Below are 16,467 nucleotides of genomic sequence, written 5' to 3'. Positions count from 1 at the left end.
AATTGCATACATTTCTCTAGGTTTTGATGTCTCAGGCATTTTAAATCCTTCTGGTATTTTCATGTATATATCAGTATCAAGTGATCCATATAAATAAGCAGTAACAACATCCATAAGATACATATCAAGATTGTTAAATACTGATAAACCAATTAAATAACGAAAAGTAATGGCATCCATAACAGGAGAATATGTTACCTCATAATCAATTCATGGTCTTTGGTAAAAACCTTGTGCAACGAGACGAGCTTTGTATTTGACAATCTCATTTTTCTCATTTCGTTTTCTTACAAAAACCCAATTGTACCCAACAGGTTTTACACCTTTAGGTATAGCCACAATAGAGCCAAATACTTTTCGATTATTAAGAGAATTTAACTCAGTATCTATAGCATCTTTCCAATTTTTCCAGTCATTTCTATTTTGACATTCATTCATAGTTCGTGGTTCTGGATCATCATTAATAATTTCACATGCAATGGAAAATGAAAATATTTCATCTATATTCATACCTTTTCGGTTCCACAAATTTCCCGTATCAACATCATTAATTGAAATCTCAAGATCATTCTTATTTCTAGTTTCACTATCAATGATCTCATTTTCATCATCTCGTGCTTCTTCGAGAGCACGCTTTTCAATTTTGGACTTATCATTATCTAGTGTCTTTTCAAGATCACTTTCAATCATATTCACCTTTTCTATTCCCTTTCTTTTTCGGGGATTTTTGTCTTTGGATCCCATGGGTCGGCCACGTTTCAAGTGTGCCTTAAATGTACTTGCTTTATTATTTTGATTTGAAATCTCAAACCTAGCTGGGACATTTATAGCCGATACATGTGACTTTGTTACTCTTTTCAAATCAGTAAATGAATCTGGCAATTCATTTGCCAAATCTTGTAAGTGAACTATTTTCTTTACATTTTCTTCCCACGATCTATTATATGGGTCCAAATATAATAAATGAGGTACATGCCATGTTATATCATTTTCTGACTTTTTATTCTCTCCCCCTAGAGTTGGAAATATTGTTTCGTCAAAATGACAATCAGCAAATCTTGCCTGAAAAACATCACATGTTAAAGGTTCAAGATATCTAATAATAGATGGTGATTCATACCCCACATATATACCTAATCTCCTTTGAGGACCCATCTTTGTTCTTTGTGGTGGTGATATTGGGACATATACTGCACATCCAAAAATCTTTAAATGAGAAATATTTGGTTCCTTACCAATTGCAAGTTGATAAGGGGTATGTTTATGATCAGCACTTGGCCTTAGACGGATGAGTGCTGCAGCATGTAAAATTGCATGACCCCAAACAGTAACTGGTAGCTTAGTTCTCATTATTAATGGTCTAGCAATGTGTTGAAGAAGTTTGATTAATGACTCAGCTAAACCATTTTGTGTATGTACATGAGGAACATGATGTTCAACAGTAATACCAATTGACATGCAATAATTATTAAATGATTCAGATGTAAATTCACCAGCATTGTCAAGTCTAATTTTCTTTATAGTATAATCAGGAAATTGAGCTCTAAGTTTAATTATTTGTGCAAGAAATTTTGCAAATGCCATATCACGACTTGACAACAAGCATACATATGACCATCTACTAGAAGCATCAATTAATACCATAAAATAAGCATACATATGACCATCTACTAGAAGCATCAATTAATACCATAAAATACCTGAATGGTCCTGACGGTGGATGAATAGGTCCACATATGTCTCCTTGAATTTTTTCAAGAAATGCAGGCGATTCTGTCTGAATCTTTCCTGGTGAATGCTTTGTTATTAGTTTGCCCAGTGAGCAAGCTTCACATGGTTTATCATCATGTGTAAGTTTTAAACTTTTCAATGGATGACCATGTGTACTTTCAACTATTTTACGCATCATTGTTGAACCAGGGTGACGTAAACGGTCATGCCATAAAATCACAATTTTGGGATCTTCTTTTACTACTAAATTGCATTCAATTTCATGTATATATGTGTAATGTAAACTAGAAGGCAATTTTGGTAGTTTTTCTAAAATTTTCTTCTTTCCCAAAACATTAGAAGTAATATTAATGTATTTCATATTACCTTCAGTTGCAGTTTCAGTATCGTATCCTTGACGATATATGTCATTAAAACTCAACAAATTTCTCTTTGATTTTGGAGAGTATAAAGCATTGTTAATGACAAATTTTGTCCCATTTGGTAATATGAACATAGCATTACCTGTTCCTTCAATCAAATCTGCAGGACCTGAGATTGTATTTATTATACCTTTAGTTGGATTTATTTCAGTAAAATATTTCTTACTTTTGAGGATTGTGTGTTGTTGCACCCCAAAATTTGCCCACCTTAATTTATTTCTAACTGGCTTTTTGTTTTAACATAATCTCATCCATTAGGTCATCTAACTCACCATGCATCATTAATAAATAAATCTGACATTGGGATTAAGGATCTAAAAAATTGGGACTTCAACTTCATTCAAGCTTGATTTAGTTAGTTCTTCTGTGAGTATTGGACAGTGAAATTATGGTTTTGAAGTATGGGCATTATGTATCTATTCTCTATCAAGCTACGTGGGTATTCTTCATCCAATCTCATCAGGAACAAGAATTAGGGTTTATTTCCCCACACAAGGTCAAAAGTTGGGTTCCTTGTTATTAAGTCATCATAAGAGAAGAATTAAAAATGTTCATGAGTTGACTTTTGGTCAACAGATCAACTTTGGGAGGTTGACCTTTTGACCAATTATTATTATTTTTGTTCATCTTTGGTGATTGGCTTATTATATAGTTCTCATTCAAAAGGAAAGAAAAAGAATACTTTGAAGTTCAAATTTCATTTAAAAGCCAACATTCAAATCAAAAGTCCACACTTTATTATTCAAAGGTTAAATTACACTTCCAAAGTTCATGAAACAATACAAAAAGAAGGATCATTATGTTTTCTCAAAGTCACTACAAGGGATGTCCAAAGTCCTATACATTCAAGGAGCATTCAATTACAAAGTGGCATTACAAGTCCAAGAGCATACTATACAAAATGGAATTCCAAAAGAAAAATTACAAAGCTTTATCAGAATCCACATGTCTTATCAAAGTTGAACCCTGGGCTTCTCCCCCTAAATCACACTGCTGACTATATGGCTTCAGTTTCCGTTTCATGATCATTCATCTTCACTATGACACGCCTTTGTTTTGTCTCCGAACTGCCCACAAATACAAACCAACTACAACGGTCCCTGTTAAAACAGAATTGTAAACTATTTTCAAACCATAACAGTCCCAACATGGCTTTACAAAAGAGAACGGTTTTCTGCATAATCAGGAAAAGTCTAAGCATGCCATTGATCCACATCGAAGAGGTGTCGACAAATCATCAGGCTCTGACAGAAATCAATTTGAACCATAACTGATCAGCCCTGCAAAACCAGCACATTATCAAACACGTTCAGACAGGATCACACTTGCACTCACACCTGAACATAATCATTTAGGTATGAAATGTGTTCACTGGGAATCTAATTGATAACATATAGAATATGATGTGATTTCGGAGAAAAAAATAACAATACACTCATCCAAGGAAATTATGAGAGTAGCTTAATCCATTCTGGTTTTGAGACTGCGTTTTGTTATCTATAAAAAAGGGAAGAAAAATAAACAGTTCAACATATGCACAAACATGTCTAACACCTTCGCATCAGTTCAAAAAAAAGAGAAGGAAATCACAAGTTCAGCAGCCTATGATGCGTCAATATCAGAACCGGCATTATGTAATGAATTCCTAATAGGGCCATCTGTACCTGCCAAGTATGTGACATCATTCAGCATCCATATAACAGTCCCTGCGCATATCTACAACATACTAAACCTGCTTCACAAGGAAAAAACCTACATAAGCCAATTATTACAAACAGAATTTTAACCTATAACAGATTTTCAACCATCCTCCTAACTATTTCTAACCTCCAATCTATTTCTAAACCAGTCCATAACAGTTCCTAGCCTTCTAACAGAATTACTAACCTTCTAACTGCATGTAACAAACTTTTATAACCAACTCATAACCACCTAACAGTTTTAACCAAGTAACTTCACTAACTGAATCCAAACAATCTATAACCAACTAACATCCCTAACAGAACCATCTAACTAACCCTCTAACCACTTTCCAAACCTAACCGATTCAGTTATAATTCACTAACAGAATTTCAAAACCAATTTCTAACCATATTATAACTAACCTTCAAAAACAGTTACAAAACTCTAACAACCTATAACTGAATTTTAACAGAAATTGTAACTAACCTTCTCAGCTTCAATCTCTATATAACAGAACCATTCTTCATTTCTCAGCTTCCTCCACCATTTTCCACAATTCACTTCATCACTTCTCTCCATTCTTCATCAAACTTCATCATCATTTCTGATTCACCTCCACGCTTTCACTCTCCCATCTTCATCTTTCACTTCTCAATCTCTCCACCATTTTCATCAACTTCACCAATCCTTCACTTCACATTCCCCAATCTCTTCAATCTTCACACTAAAACCTTCATTCATCTTCTTCAATCTTAACCACATATCCAGAATCAAGAAGCTTCTTCAATCTCGTTTCAACTTTCATCATCAATCAAACTTCAATCTGCAACTCGTTGAATCTTCATCTCCATCACCTTCGACTGCAATCAATCAACAACACTGCTCAACGCAAAAACTCACACCATCCGAGTAAGACACATCGCACAAGAAACGCAAAAAGAAAGATTCAGAATCTGAGAGAGGAAGAAGATAGCGCAATAAAGAGAAGAGTATTACAAGAAGTGAAGGATCGCATTATCACCTGAAATCGTAGCTCGCAACGAAGCTTCGAGGACACCGTCTCCGGATTTCTCAACCTTCATCTCTTTCTGCACTTCAGCTCGGTTTCATCATCACCTTAGTCCCTAGGGTTTTCAATTTGGGGCTCGAGTGGAAGGTTTTTGAACGATTATCTTTCAAATTGACAAAGCGAGCGCGAGAAAGAATCGAAGGTGAAGTGGTTTGGTGGTTCATGGTGGAGTTCGTTCGGCCATGGATGCTTAAGCTCGTTCGGCCGTTTGCGTACGTTCACGAGAAAGGAGAAGGAAAGTTGAAGAGTCACAATACAAGTAACCCTAATCCCATTTCATTTCATTTTATTATTATTAATGTTATTAATTTGATTAATTAGTATAATCGGAATATAACATAAGGTTTAATTTCCTATTAATTGACTTAATTGACATTAGTTAAATAAAATCTGAATAAAACGTGAAACTGGATCAAACATAAAATCTTTGGGCCAATCTATTGCTATACCTCCCTCTGGGCCCTTTCACCCCATTTTCTGATAACAAAAAAAAAACGCCCCTGGGCCTTAAGCTCTATGGGCCAAGCGCCCTGCTGCTATTCACAATCCCTGCAATTCAGGATTGCACCCCCCTGGTTCCTTTTTAATTAATTAAACAATTTAGACTTTAATTAGATTTTTTTTTGTCACTTCTTTTAGTAACTAAAATGCTGAATTTTCTTATTGTTTTTAGACCTTAATACATATTTTTGACATAAAAAATAATCACTAAAAATATTAGTTTTAGGCTATTTGTTTTTTAGTCTTTTGCTTGACTTGTAATTCAATTTCCTTCATAAAAATCAATATAAAAAATAGTAGTATTTTTAATTCATTTTGTACTATGTTTTTGAATTGCTACTTCATACTTGTGTATAATTTTGTACCATTGTATCCTTACTCAATTTTGCTCATGATGTGACTTTAATTTTCATGTTTCTTTTATTCCTAACCTTAGGTAGAAACCATGATAACATTAGGTAGAAATTCCCTTCATACTTAGGTTAGTTTCTTTTCCTTTTCAACTTTAAAACACCTAACAATATCCAAATAAATTTCCCATAAAAAATACCAAGAAAACTCATAAAAAATGACTAATAAATACTTTGACTAATAAAAAGGGAATGGAAGCTTGTAACTTCTCTTGCTTAAGGGATGTTCGAGTGCTTGGAGCTCCCTTGCTTAAGGGTTCCATTCAGGCGTAAGTTCCCAACCTCTAAAAAACACAAACCAAAGAGTAACTCGAGTTTCCCTTGCTTAAGGGATTTCCTCGAAACGCTCAGACTCTCTTCTCTATCTCGCCTCCGAGGCATTCTTTAATCGGACATGTTATTTCCGCTCCATTCCCAGCTTAAGACTCCAGAGGTCGAGCAGCGGAGTGCGAATGTAACTTCGTCCACTAAAAAACACAAAAACAAACAAAAACTAAAGAGCCGAACTACGGCGCTCTGATTCCTGAAAAGGATACGTAGGCATTGGGTCGCGGGGCCTAAGCGAGCACAACTATTTAAAACCCTTATTTTCCCCGTGTTTCTTTTTCATTCATTTGCATTTAGCTTTATATAGTACACACCCTTTAGATAGCAACAAACATAGGTGGATACCATCGAGTACGATGGGCGTGAGGGGTGCTAGCACCTTCCCCTTGCGTAACCGACTCCCGTACCCTATCTCTGGTCGAAAGACCTCGCTCTTATTCACCTTAGGTTTTCTGATATTCCTTTCCCTCTTTGGGATAAATATATTGGTGGCGACTCTGTTCATTTTCGCGAGCGTGCGACATGTGTGTAGTTCCACTGTCCGGAATGTAAATGTCTTTGACATGTTCCATGTATAACCTTCTTAAAATAGACATAAGATTAAATAGAGTAAATTAACAACATATTTAACATTATTATTTCATGCAAACATAAGATACATCTTAACAACATACAAATGCTTAAGTTGATACATATTTCAAATATAAAACAAGCACACCAAACATTATTCAAAATACATATTTTAAATAGTTACTTAATCAATTTCACCTCCAACAAAGTCAACAGTCTCAAAATAGGTATTATTGTTTCTGGGTTCAATCTCATTAAAATTCACTTCTTTTCCATTTTCTTCAACATATGCCATTGGTCTTTTACACAAGTGTTCCGGTGTTCTACACACCTTAGACCAATGGCCTTTCTTTCTGCATCTGTAGCATATATCTTCATAATTCCTTGAGGGACCTTCTTGGATATACTTACCCTTTCCTTTGCGATTCCAATTATTTTGGTCATATCTGGGGGATCTATAATTATTCATATGACCTCGTCCACGTCCTCTACCACGAAAATAGTTTCGACTGTGGAAAAGGTTTCGACCATGATATCCTCCTTGATTTTGACCATCAAAACGAGCATGACCATTATTACCATCAGAACGAACATGACCACCACGTCTCTTAAGACGATTAAAGCCACCACGCCCACGATTAAAGGTCGTGGCATTAATTTCAGGATATGACATTGTTCCTGTGGGTCGTGCCTGGTGGTTTTTTATAAGGAGCTCGTTATTTTGTTCTGCCACCAGAAGGGCTGCAACTAAATCAGAATACTCAGTGTATTCCCTCATTCTATATTGTTGTTGCAATAATACCTGAGATGCATGGAAAGTTGAAAAAGTTTTTTCCAACTTTTCTTTTTCAGTTATAGTTTTGCCACAAAATTCTAGCTTTGCTATAATCTGGTGCATAGCAGAATTATATGCAATGCCAGTTTTGTAATCTTGGAACCGTAACTTGTTCCACTGATCCATTAATGAGGGTAACAGGACTTTCTTCTAATGTCCAAATCTTGCTTTAATTTTGTCCCATAAAATCTTGGGATCTTTAGCATTTGTGTATTCTGTTTGCAATCCATCGTCAAGATGGTGCTTTATTATTCTGTTCACTTTTGACTTTTTCTTTTTCATTTCTTCTGGGTCATCTGTTGTTTTTCCAGAATTGTCTCCTTCAAGGATTTTGTTAAGTCCCTCACATGAAAGGTACTCTATTAAATTGTTGTTCCAGGTTATGAAGTTCTCCCCAGTTATGCTTAGAATTTTGAATCGATGCTTAAGATTGGACATGATTATATCTATAATTCAGATGAACATAATTAATATTTAAAAACTAAAAGAAATATCAATTTATTCAATCACAAAATTCATGATTACATATTATTTAAAACCTCTACTAACAAACCAAGCTATGATAAGTAATGGTAAGACGAGAATTATTATTAAAGCTACAAAATCATTACCTAATTCTTCATGCATAATAAGATTGAAAATTAAAAAAATTATTACAATGAGAGTGATGAGCAAAATAAGAAAATCAGCCATTTGAAAAAAAAAATTGTAGGTAGATGTTTTGAGAATGATGTGAAAATTATGAAAGAAGTTGAAGTATTTATAGAGGTAAAAATGGTTGTTATATTCCCGTTGGGAAAAAGGAAAAAGAAAAAGAAAAAGGTTGATTAAAAGAATATTAAACCAAAAATTAAGTGTGTTAAAAAAATATGACCGTTATAAGTGTTGGAGATAAATATAATCTATAACATATAAGGTAAATGAACACATATGATAAAAATTAGTACATGCGTATGGGGTTTTAAACCTCCACTGAATATTAAAAGAATATTTACATATTGAGTCTCAGACTTCCATTAAATATAAACGTTTATTGTAACACCCTTCTAAACCCCCGCGGAAATAAATAAAAATCAGAGTAAATACACAGCAAGGATGCTACAATTAATAAAAGAAATAGAATACCAAGTCGTTTGTCATGCTTTATTAGGAATAATCCAAAAATATCAAAATACATGTTCAACACAGCGGAAACTCATTCAACAATGTTATAAAACATTTCCGATAAAATCAACGGTACATTATACAATAATGGAAAAATAGTGTATCACAAGTAAACTCTAAGACTATCGTCCCCCAGTGTTACAAGATCAGAGCATGACCGACACGACCCAACATAACCGGATAAACTCTACGAGTCATCCTCACCGATTGCTTAGGCCGCTACTTCAATCTGAAATCATTAAAGTAAGGGTGAGACTACATCATAATTAAATAGCATTATAAATCATCAGATATAGAATTTCATAAGCAATTATCCACTCTACTTAGCATATTCAGATTAATTAATTCATACTAATCACAAGCACAAGTCAATAGTATGCAACAATAACACGACACAATCATAACACCGGATTTCATCCTGACATGTCACAATTTATACAAAGACCATGCAGACTCTTATGCATGTGGTACCATACATGGGATACACCCATCCAACTGATCTTTTTCATCACCGAGATACAGTTTAACCAGCACAAATTCCACACAATGGGAATTATGCCCACCATTTTGATCCACTTTCATCATCGGGATCCATCACCAAAAATGTATGCGAATGAATGCAACATATAACATGCTTAAACCATCACCAATCCGATGTATCACATCGTCTCATTATCATCACCAATTCATCACCAATTCATCACCAAATAAGCATGCATTAGTTTTAGCATTCATACAAATATATCACACGCATACATATAAAACATCACCCAATAAATAATATAAACACGATACAAAACTCGGAACTTACGTCCATATCACCTATTCATCATATATAATTCACACCACATATAACGTCAAATCACAGTTATATCATTACAACATCACCACATTGTCACATTAACCAAATCATGCACACAATGTACAAAACACGCCATGAACGAAATAAATCAAGATTTTCAAAATAAAATCAAGTTATTGTTGTTTTATTTACTTTATATTATAGAGTATTTAATTTAAGAAACAATGTCCAAAACGGCGTCAAAAACGGACTTACGGTTTGAAAATTAGAGCTGTTTGAAGTTAGAATAGTTTTCAAAACGCGCTGCTGGAAATTTGTACTGGAACCCGGTTCGTCCCACATGGGAACCGGTTCCTAAACCCAAAAATGCTATTTTTAACGTTCTAACACAGTGGAACCCGGTTCCTCCCACATGGGAACCGGTTCCCACGAACCCAGTAGCTGAAAAACATGATTTTTAAGGCTTTTATGCATCCCAAACACATACCAACTTATGCCATTACGAAATTGATCATCAATAACATCAAAATACTCCAAATACATGATTCTAATGCACAAACAACATACCACAACACTATGTAACAATATTACATCATCAATTGCAGTTAATTCATCAAATCATACATGTCAGTGTTGAAACTTCACAAAACCTAACATCCCAAATAGAGATTCTAATCCCTTAATTCAATCCTATTATCATCAAAATCATAATACTACATAATTAGAGTAATCACCCCTTACCTTGATGGAGATTCTTGAATTGATCCTTGAACTTTGGGGTTTTCCTCCTTCCTTTGCTCTTCTCACTTCTACGATCAAAGTCTTTTCTCCCAACTCTGCTTTTCACGTTCCTTTTTCCTTTCTCCCAATTCCTCATTATTTTATAAAATAACTTTTAATTAGAATAGGGCCTTTACTAATATAACACCCCCCTCATTCCTTAACACCACACGTGGCCCAACATCATAAACCATTCTTTTCCAATTAACTTCCACAAACCACCAATAATTCTAATTATTAATTAAATTTCCAATATTTCTCAATGTTCCTCACACCATCAATTATACCAATTAGATAATTTTTCTACTTAAATTAAATAATTAGAAATAATTTTCGGGGTGTTACAACTCTCCCCCACTAAAAGAGTTTTCGTCCTCGAAAACATACCTCAAGTGAAAAGTTCCGGATAAGAGTCCTTCATCTGACTCTCCCGTTCTCAGTTATCACTTTCTTAGTCGAACCTAAAAATTCATCTGACATAACCAACATAAGCATGCCTCATGCATTCAATCTCAGCACTTACGTCGCATTTGACCACCCCAAGGTGTACCACTCGCCATATCTCCCAAGGTTAACGACAATGGGGCGTCAAGGTGCGACTCATACAATACGCCCAATAACTGAGTAATATAATTACAAAACCATGGTATGACCACACCCGATCAACACTGTAGTAAAGAATTCCATCTACCGAACGTACCAACCTTAGACACACTTTTCCATCTGAGCGATGAAATAACACTTACACTTTTCACCAACTGCTTCCTTCAAGAGTTCGACAATAACATTCCTATACCATTGAATTTCAACTATCAGACTCCTCTCAAGTTATACCAGCAATTATCCAACATGTTACATTCTGCTTTTGCTGCTCTATTTGATTACTCATTACAATCGTCATTACCAATTAGATTTCTCAGTTTTATCCAATTCCAACTCTCTTTACTCATTCGTTCCAGAATCCTTCTTTATCATACATGGTACTAATCTACCATTTAGCAACACTTACTCGCACTCAAAAACAAAGTACTCATTTACTCCCTCTATTTAAACATTCTAACCATCAAAACGAGTACACACAAGTAATTATAATCACACTCATCATCCTTAATATACCATTGCTTACAAAATAGCTCAAACTGAGTCCCGCTCTTCTCTAAGAATTAAATCAACTTCGTCCTTCCTAGAGTATAATTCCCATTATATCTGGAAATCTACAATAACACCTTACAACAGTACAAAATTATTATAGCATCATATAGTATCAACTCATCGCCTTAACTTCGCTGAATACATACTCGTTAACTAACTACATCCACAATAACATACTCATCATCTCGGCAATTATTCAAAAGAGTACTAATTCTCCGAAATGACATCCTTTCATCCACTAGATTATAAATCCAACATATAGATCAATACACATCCTCTATGTAGGCTCCTGACATATTAATTCCTCACTGCCCACGAGTAATACTCATAACACTACTCCACATCACACTTTCGCTACGCGATTCTGATTACCCGTCTTAAGTCACCGTCCAATATATTGCACTCTTTCCTATTCACTTCTTCATAAAATCACACAACATGGTGAGTGATTATTCTCACGGTTTAATATCCATCACAACTTATACCATTAAGGTAACAAAACAAGTTCATCCCATTTATATGATCCCGTCTACTATCAACAAGAGATTAAGGGTGATCAAGTCCTCAATTTGTCAATAGATAGTCGACAACCATATTTAAGCATAAACCGTCGTTACTACATAATAGTGTCCTTTTCTGAGTTTGCACTCAAACTCATTAACATCGTCATAGTCCAATAGTTCACTCTGAGTCTTTACAACTCGCACACTTCCTTTTCATTGGATCTTGTCAGTGGGATACCAACATCCAAACATTTTACATAATCTGCTTCATGGTCACTTAGCATTCACACACCTGTTAAGTACTTCCAACTTCATAATCACTAATATACTCGTACCTTACTATTTATCTGTTCCAAATCAAAATCTTCATCTTAGCAAAAGACCGCGACAACATTCATACTCCTGGTTTCACTCTAAATCCCAAGACATCTTTTGCGTCCAAGCATCATTCCACTCGGAATCTCAACAAATTCTTCCTCACACCAATAGGTGTAAGAAATCCTCTACAATTCTTCTTCTATACATGTCGTTGCTTTGGCATCATAAATACGACTTCAACCGTACTAAAACTTATTTCACCTTTTCTACTAATTCATTCTTCACTAAAATCCATCGGTACTCAAATCATCTTTATTAATGAACACCTCATCAACTTAATCCTCAACAACATATTCTACTCAATTTTGTTTCAAACAATCGCGGTAGTAGGCATTCCTATTCAACAAGTTTTGCGCTTAACCAACTTCAGAATATCTCCTCATAGGATCAAAAGTTATGGGTTTTAAAAGTAAAAACAGTTTTCCAAAAACTCACAGTAGAACCCGGTTCCTCCCATACAGGAACCGGTTCCTGGCTGCTTCCCATAACTCGTCTCTGATTTTTACTATGGGGAACCGGGTTGTCTCTATCGGGGAACCGGTTCCCAGCAACCCAGAATCCACACGCCTCTGTTTTTATAAGGGGGAACACATTTCAAACAAGTTTTAAATATCAAATAACAATATATCTCATGGTTATTAAGTCAGCTTCGCAATGCCCCAAACGGCACTTAAATCAGACACTCGGATCTCAAGATATGAATTTTCCAATCGTTGTCCGAAATTGCAACACTGACGCCATGCAGCGACACTTTAAATGATATTTCCAAAACTCCTCAAATGGTACATTTAATTCCTAAAATTTCTTCTCAACAAACCTTTTAATCATTCCTTCAATCCGTTCAATTCTGACACTGATATCCCGTGCAGTACCAACAAACAAGTTTAGTTCTAAGAGCACGCGTAACCGCAACTTCACCTCTTTCCAACATCATCCTGTCACAATTTAATATGTTACAGCTGCTGCAGCCATTTTTATAACCAAGTTCATCTCTTTAGCTTTCCGACGCTTCAAACGGAACTCAAATCGGATGTCCAGAACTCCAGTTATGAATTTTCGAAGTTCTGCAGCTATTTCGCAATTTTCCTGCGTTTTGCTTACGAAAATCCCACTCCAATACTCATTCTCTTCAACTCGATCACATTCCAAACAGCTCCTTATCATATCTCTTCACTTCCAAACATTATTATAACTTGAGCAACACATCCCATTGCCGAAGTGCGATTTCTGAAACATTACGACAACAATCCTCTTTGCAACTTGCAACTGAACCTCTTCCGAAACGCAAGACTACTCAACTGACAACTATGCAGCCCCTCAGCAAAGCTGATACATTGCAACTTCCTAATTTCCTCTCCTACAAATATTCATCAATTACCTCTAATCATCTTCCTTCAAGACGTTCCAACTTAACTACCAGTCAAGTCCTAATTTCAAGTCACCTTCAATTCGGAAAACAACAACTCCAACAACGCTTGCACGGTTGCCAACAACAGCCTACTGAATCAATCATCTTACAACTGAAACATAACCGAGAAGCCAAGCTTCTCCCCCACTTGTTTCAAACAAACCTCCACAACAAACAACCAAGTACCGACAGTGATTCACTCACATGTCGCGTACCAAGGGATAATATGCCGACAATATTCAACTGTCGTGTAACTCAACTTACTCTACAATTGGCCGGACGAACCAACCAAGCTCTGATACCACTATTGTAACACCCTTCTAAACCCCCGCGGAAATAAATAAAAATCAGAGTAAATACACAGCAAGGATGCTACAATTAATAAAAGAAATAGAATACCAAGTCGTTTGTCATGCTTTATTAGGAATAATCCAAAAATATCAAAATACATGTTCAACACAGCGGAAACTCATTCAACAATGTTATAAAACATTTCCGATAAAATCAACGGTACATTATACAATAATGGCAAAATAGTGTATCACAAGTAAACTCTAAGACTATCGTCCCCCAGTGTTACAAGATCAGAGCATGACCGACACGACCCAACATAACCGGATAAACTCTACGAGTCATCCTCACCGATTGCTTAGGCCGCTACTTCAATCTGAAATCATTAAAGTAAGGGTGAGACTACATCATAATTAAATAGCATTATAAATCATCAGATATAGAATTTCATAAGCAATTATCCACTCTACTTAGCATATTCAGATTAATTAATTCATACTAATCACAAGCACAAGTCAATAGTATGCAACAATAACACGACACAATCATAACACCGGATTTCATCCTGACATGTCACAATTTATACAAAGACCATGCAGACTCTTATGCATGTGGTACCATACATGGGATACACCCATCCAACTGATCTTTTTCATCACCGAGATACAGTTTAACCAGCACAAATTCCACACAATGGGAATTATGCCCACCATTTTGATCCACTTTCATCACCGGGATCCATCACCAAAAATGTATGCGAATGAATGCAACATATAACATGCTTAAACCATCACCAATCCGATGTATCACATCGTCTCATTATCATCACCAATTCATCACCAATTCATCACCAAATAAGCATGCATTAGTTTTAGCATTCATACAAATATATCACACGCATACATATAAAACATCACCCAATAAATAATATAAACACGATACAAAACTCGGAACTTACGTCCATATCACCTATTCATCATATATAATTCACACCACATATAACGTCAAATCACAGTTATATCATTACAACATCACCACATTGTCACATTAACCAAATCATGCACACAATGTACAAAACACGCCATGAACGAAATAAATCAAGATTTTCAAAATAAAATCAAGTTATTGTTGTTTTATTTACTTTATATTATAGAGTATTTAATTTAAGAAACAATGTCCAAAACGGCGTCAAAAACGGACTTACGGTTTGAAAATTAGAGCTGTTTGAAGTTAGAATAGTTTTCAAAACGCGCTGCTGAAAATTTGTACTGGAACCCGGTTCGTCCCACATGGGAACCGGTTCCTAAACCCAAAAATGCTATTTTTAACGTTCTAACACAGTGGAACCCGGTTCCTCCCACATGGGAACCGGTTCCCACGAACCCAGTAGCTGAAAAACATGATTTTTAAGGCTTTTATGCATCCCAAACACATACCAACTTATGCCATTACGAAATTGATCATCAATAACATCAAAATACTCCAAATACATGATTCTAATGCACAAACAACATACCACAACACTATGTAACAATATTACATCATCAATTGCAGTTAATTCATCAAATCATACATGTCAGTGTTGAAACTTCACAAAACCTAACATCCCAAATAGAGATTCTAATCCCTTAATTCAATCCTATTATCATCAAAATCATAATACTACATAATTAGAGTAATCACCCCTTACCTTGATGGAGATTCTTGAATTGATCCTTGAACTTTGGGGTTTTCCTCCTTCCTTTGCTCTTCTCACTTCTACGATCAAAGTCTTTTCTCCCAACTCTGCTTTTCACGTTCCTTTTTCCTTTCTCCCAATTCCTCATTATTTTATAAAATAACTTTTAATTAGAATAGGGCCTTTACTAATATAACACCCCCCTCATTCCTTAACACCACACGTGGCCCAACATCATAAACCATTCTTTTCCAATTAACTTCCACAAACCACCAATAATTCTAATTATTAATTAAATTTCCAATATTTCTCAATGTTCCTCACACCATCAATTATACCAATTAGATAATTTTTCTACTTAAATTAAATAATTAGAAATAATTTTCGGGGTGTTACAACTCTCCCCCACTAAAAGAGTTTTCGTCCTCGAAAACATACCTCAAGTGAAAAGTTCCGGATAAGAGTCCTTCATCTGACTCTCCCGTTCTCAGTTATCACTTTCTTAGTCGAACCTAAAAATTCATCTGACATAACCAACATAAGCATGCCTCATGCATTCAATCTCAGCACTTACGTCGCATTTGACCACCCCAAGGTGTACCACTCGCCATATCTCCCAAGGTTAACGACAATGGGGCGTCAAGGTGCGACTCATACAATACGCCCAATAACTGAGTAATATAATTACAAAACCATGGTATGACCACACCCGATCAACACTGTAGTAAAGAATTCCATCTACCGAACGTACCAACCTTAGACA

At 35.4% G+C, this 16,467-nt stretch overlaps 1 protein-coding gene and 1 long non-coding RNA gene across 2 annotated transcripts; both read right to left on the bottom strand.

The window, feature by feature from the left end:
* Positions 1 to 6,897: 6,897 nt before the first annotated feature.
* Positions 6,898 to 7,674, bottom strand: LOC131634569 (uncharacterized). The gene has a single exon (XM_058905238.1). It carries the CDS (start codon positions 7,672 to 7,674, stop codon positions 6,898 to 6,900), a length of 777 nt encoding a protein of 258 aa, XP_058761221.1.
* A 6,454-nt stretch (positions 7,675 to 14,128) lies between these two features.
* Positions 14,129 to 15,845, bottom strand: LOC131634580 (uncharacterized). Its single transcript, XR_009293580.1, has 2 exons — positions 15,717 to 15,845; positions 14,129 to 14,402 (listed from the first exon to the last, which is right to left on the bottom strand). It is a non-coding gene; the product is annotated as an uncharacterized LOC131634580 (long non-coding RNA).
* Positions 15,846 to 16,467: the final 622 nt, after the last annotated feature.

The sequence above is a fragment of the Vicia villosa genome, unplaced genomic scaffold (assembly GCF_029867415.1).
Source record: "Vicia villosa cultivar HV-30 ecotype Madison, WI unplaced genomic scaffold, Vvil1.0 ctg.001316F_1_1, whole genome shotgun sequence".
Lineage (NCBI taxonomy): Eukaryota > Viridiplantae > Streptophyta > Magnoliopsida > Fabales > Fabaceae > Vicia > Vicia villosa.
The sequence above is the reverse complement of the archived record's forward strand: the minus strand, read 5'-3'. Positions and strand labels throughout refer to the sequence as shown.

Excerpts from the sequence above, each read along its gene's own strand:
- LOC131634569 (XM_058905238.1), bottom strand. The coding sequence starts at position 7,674 with ATGGATCAGTGGAACAAGTTACGGTTCCAAGATTACAAAACTGGCATT.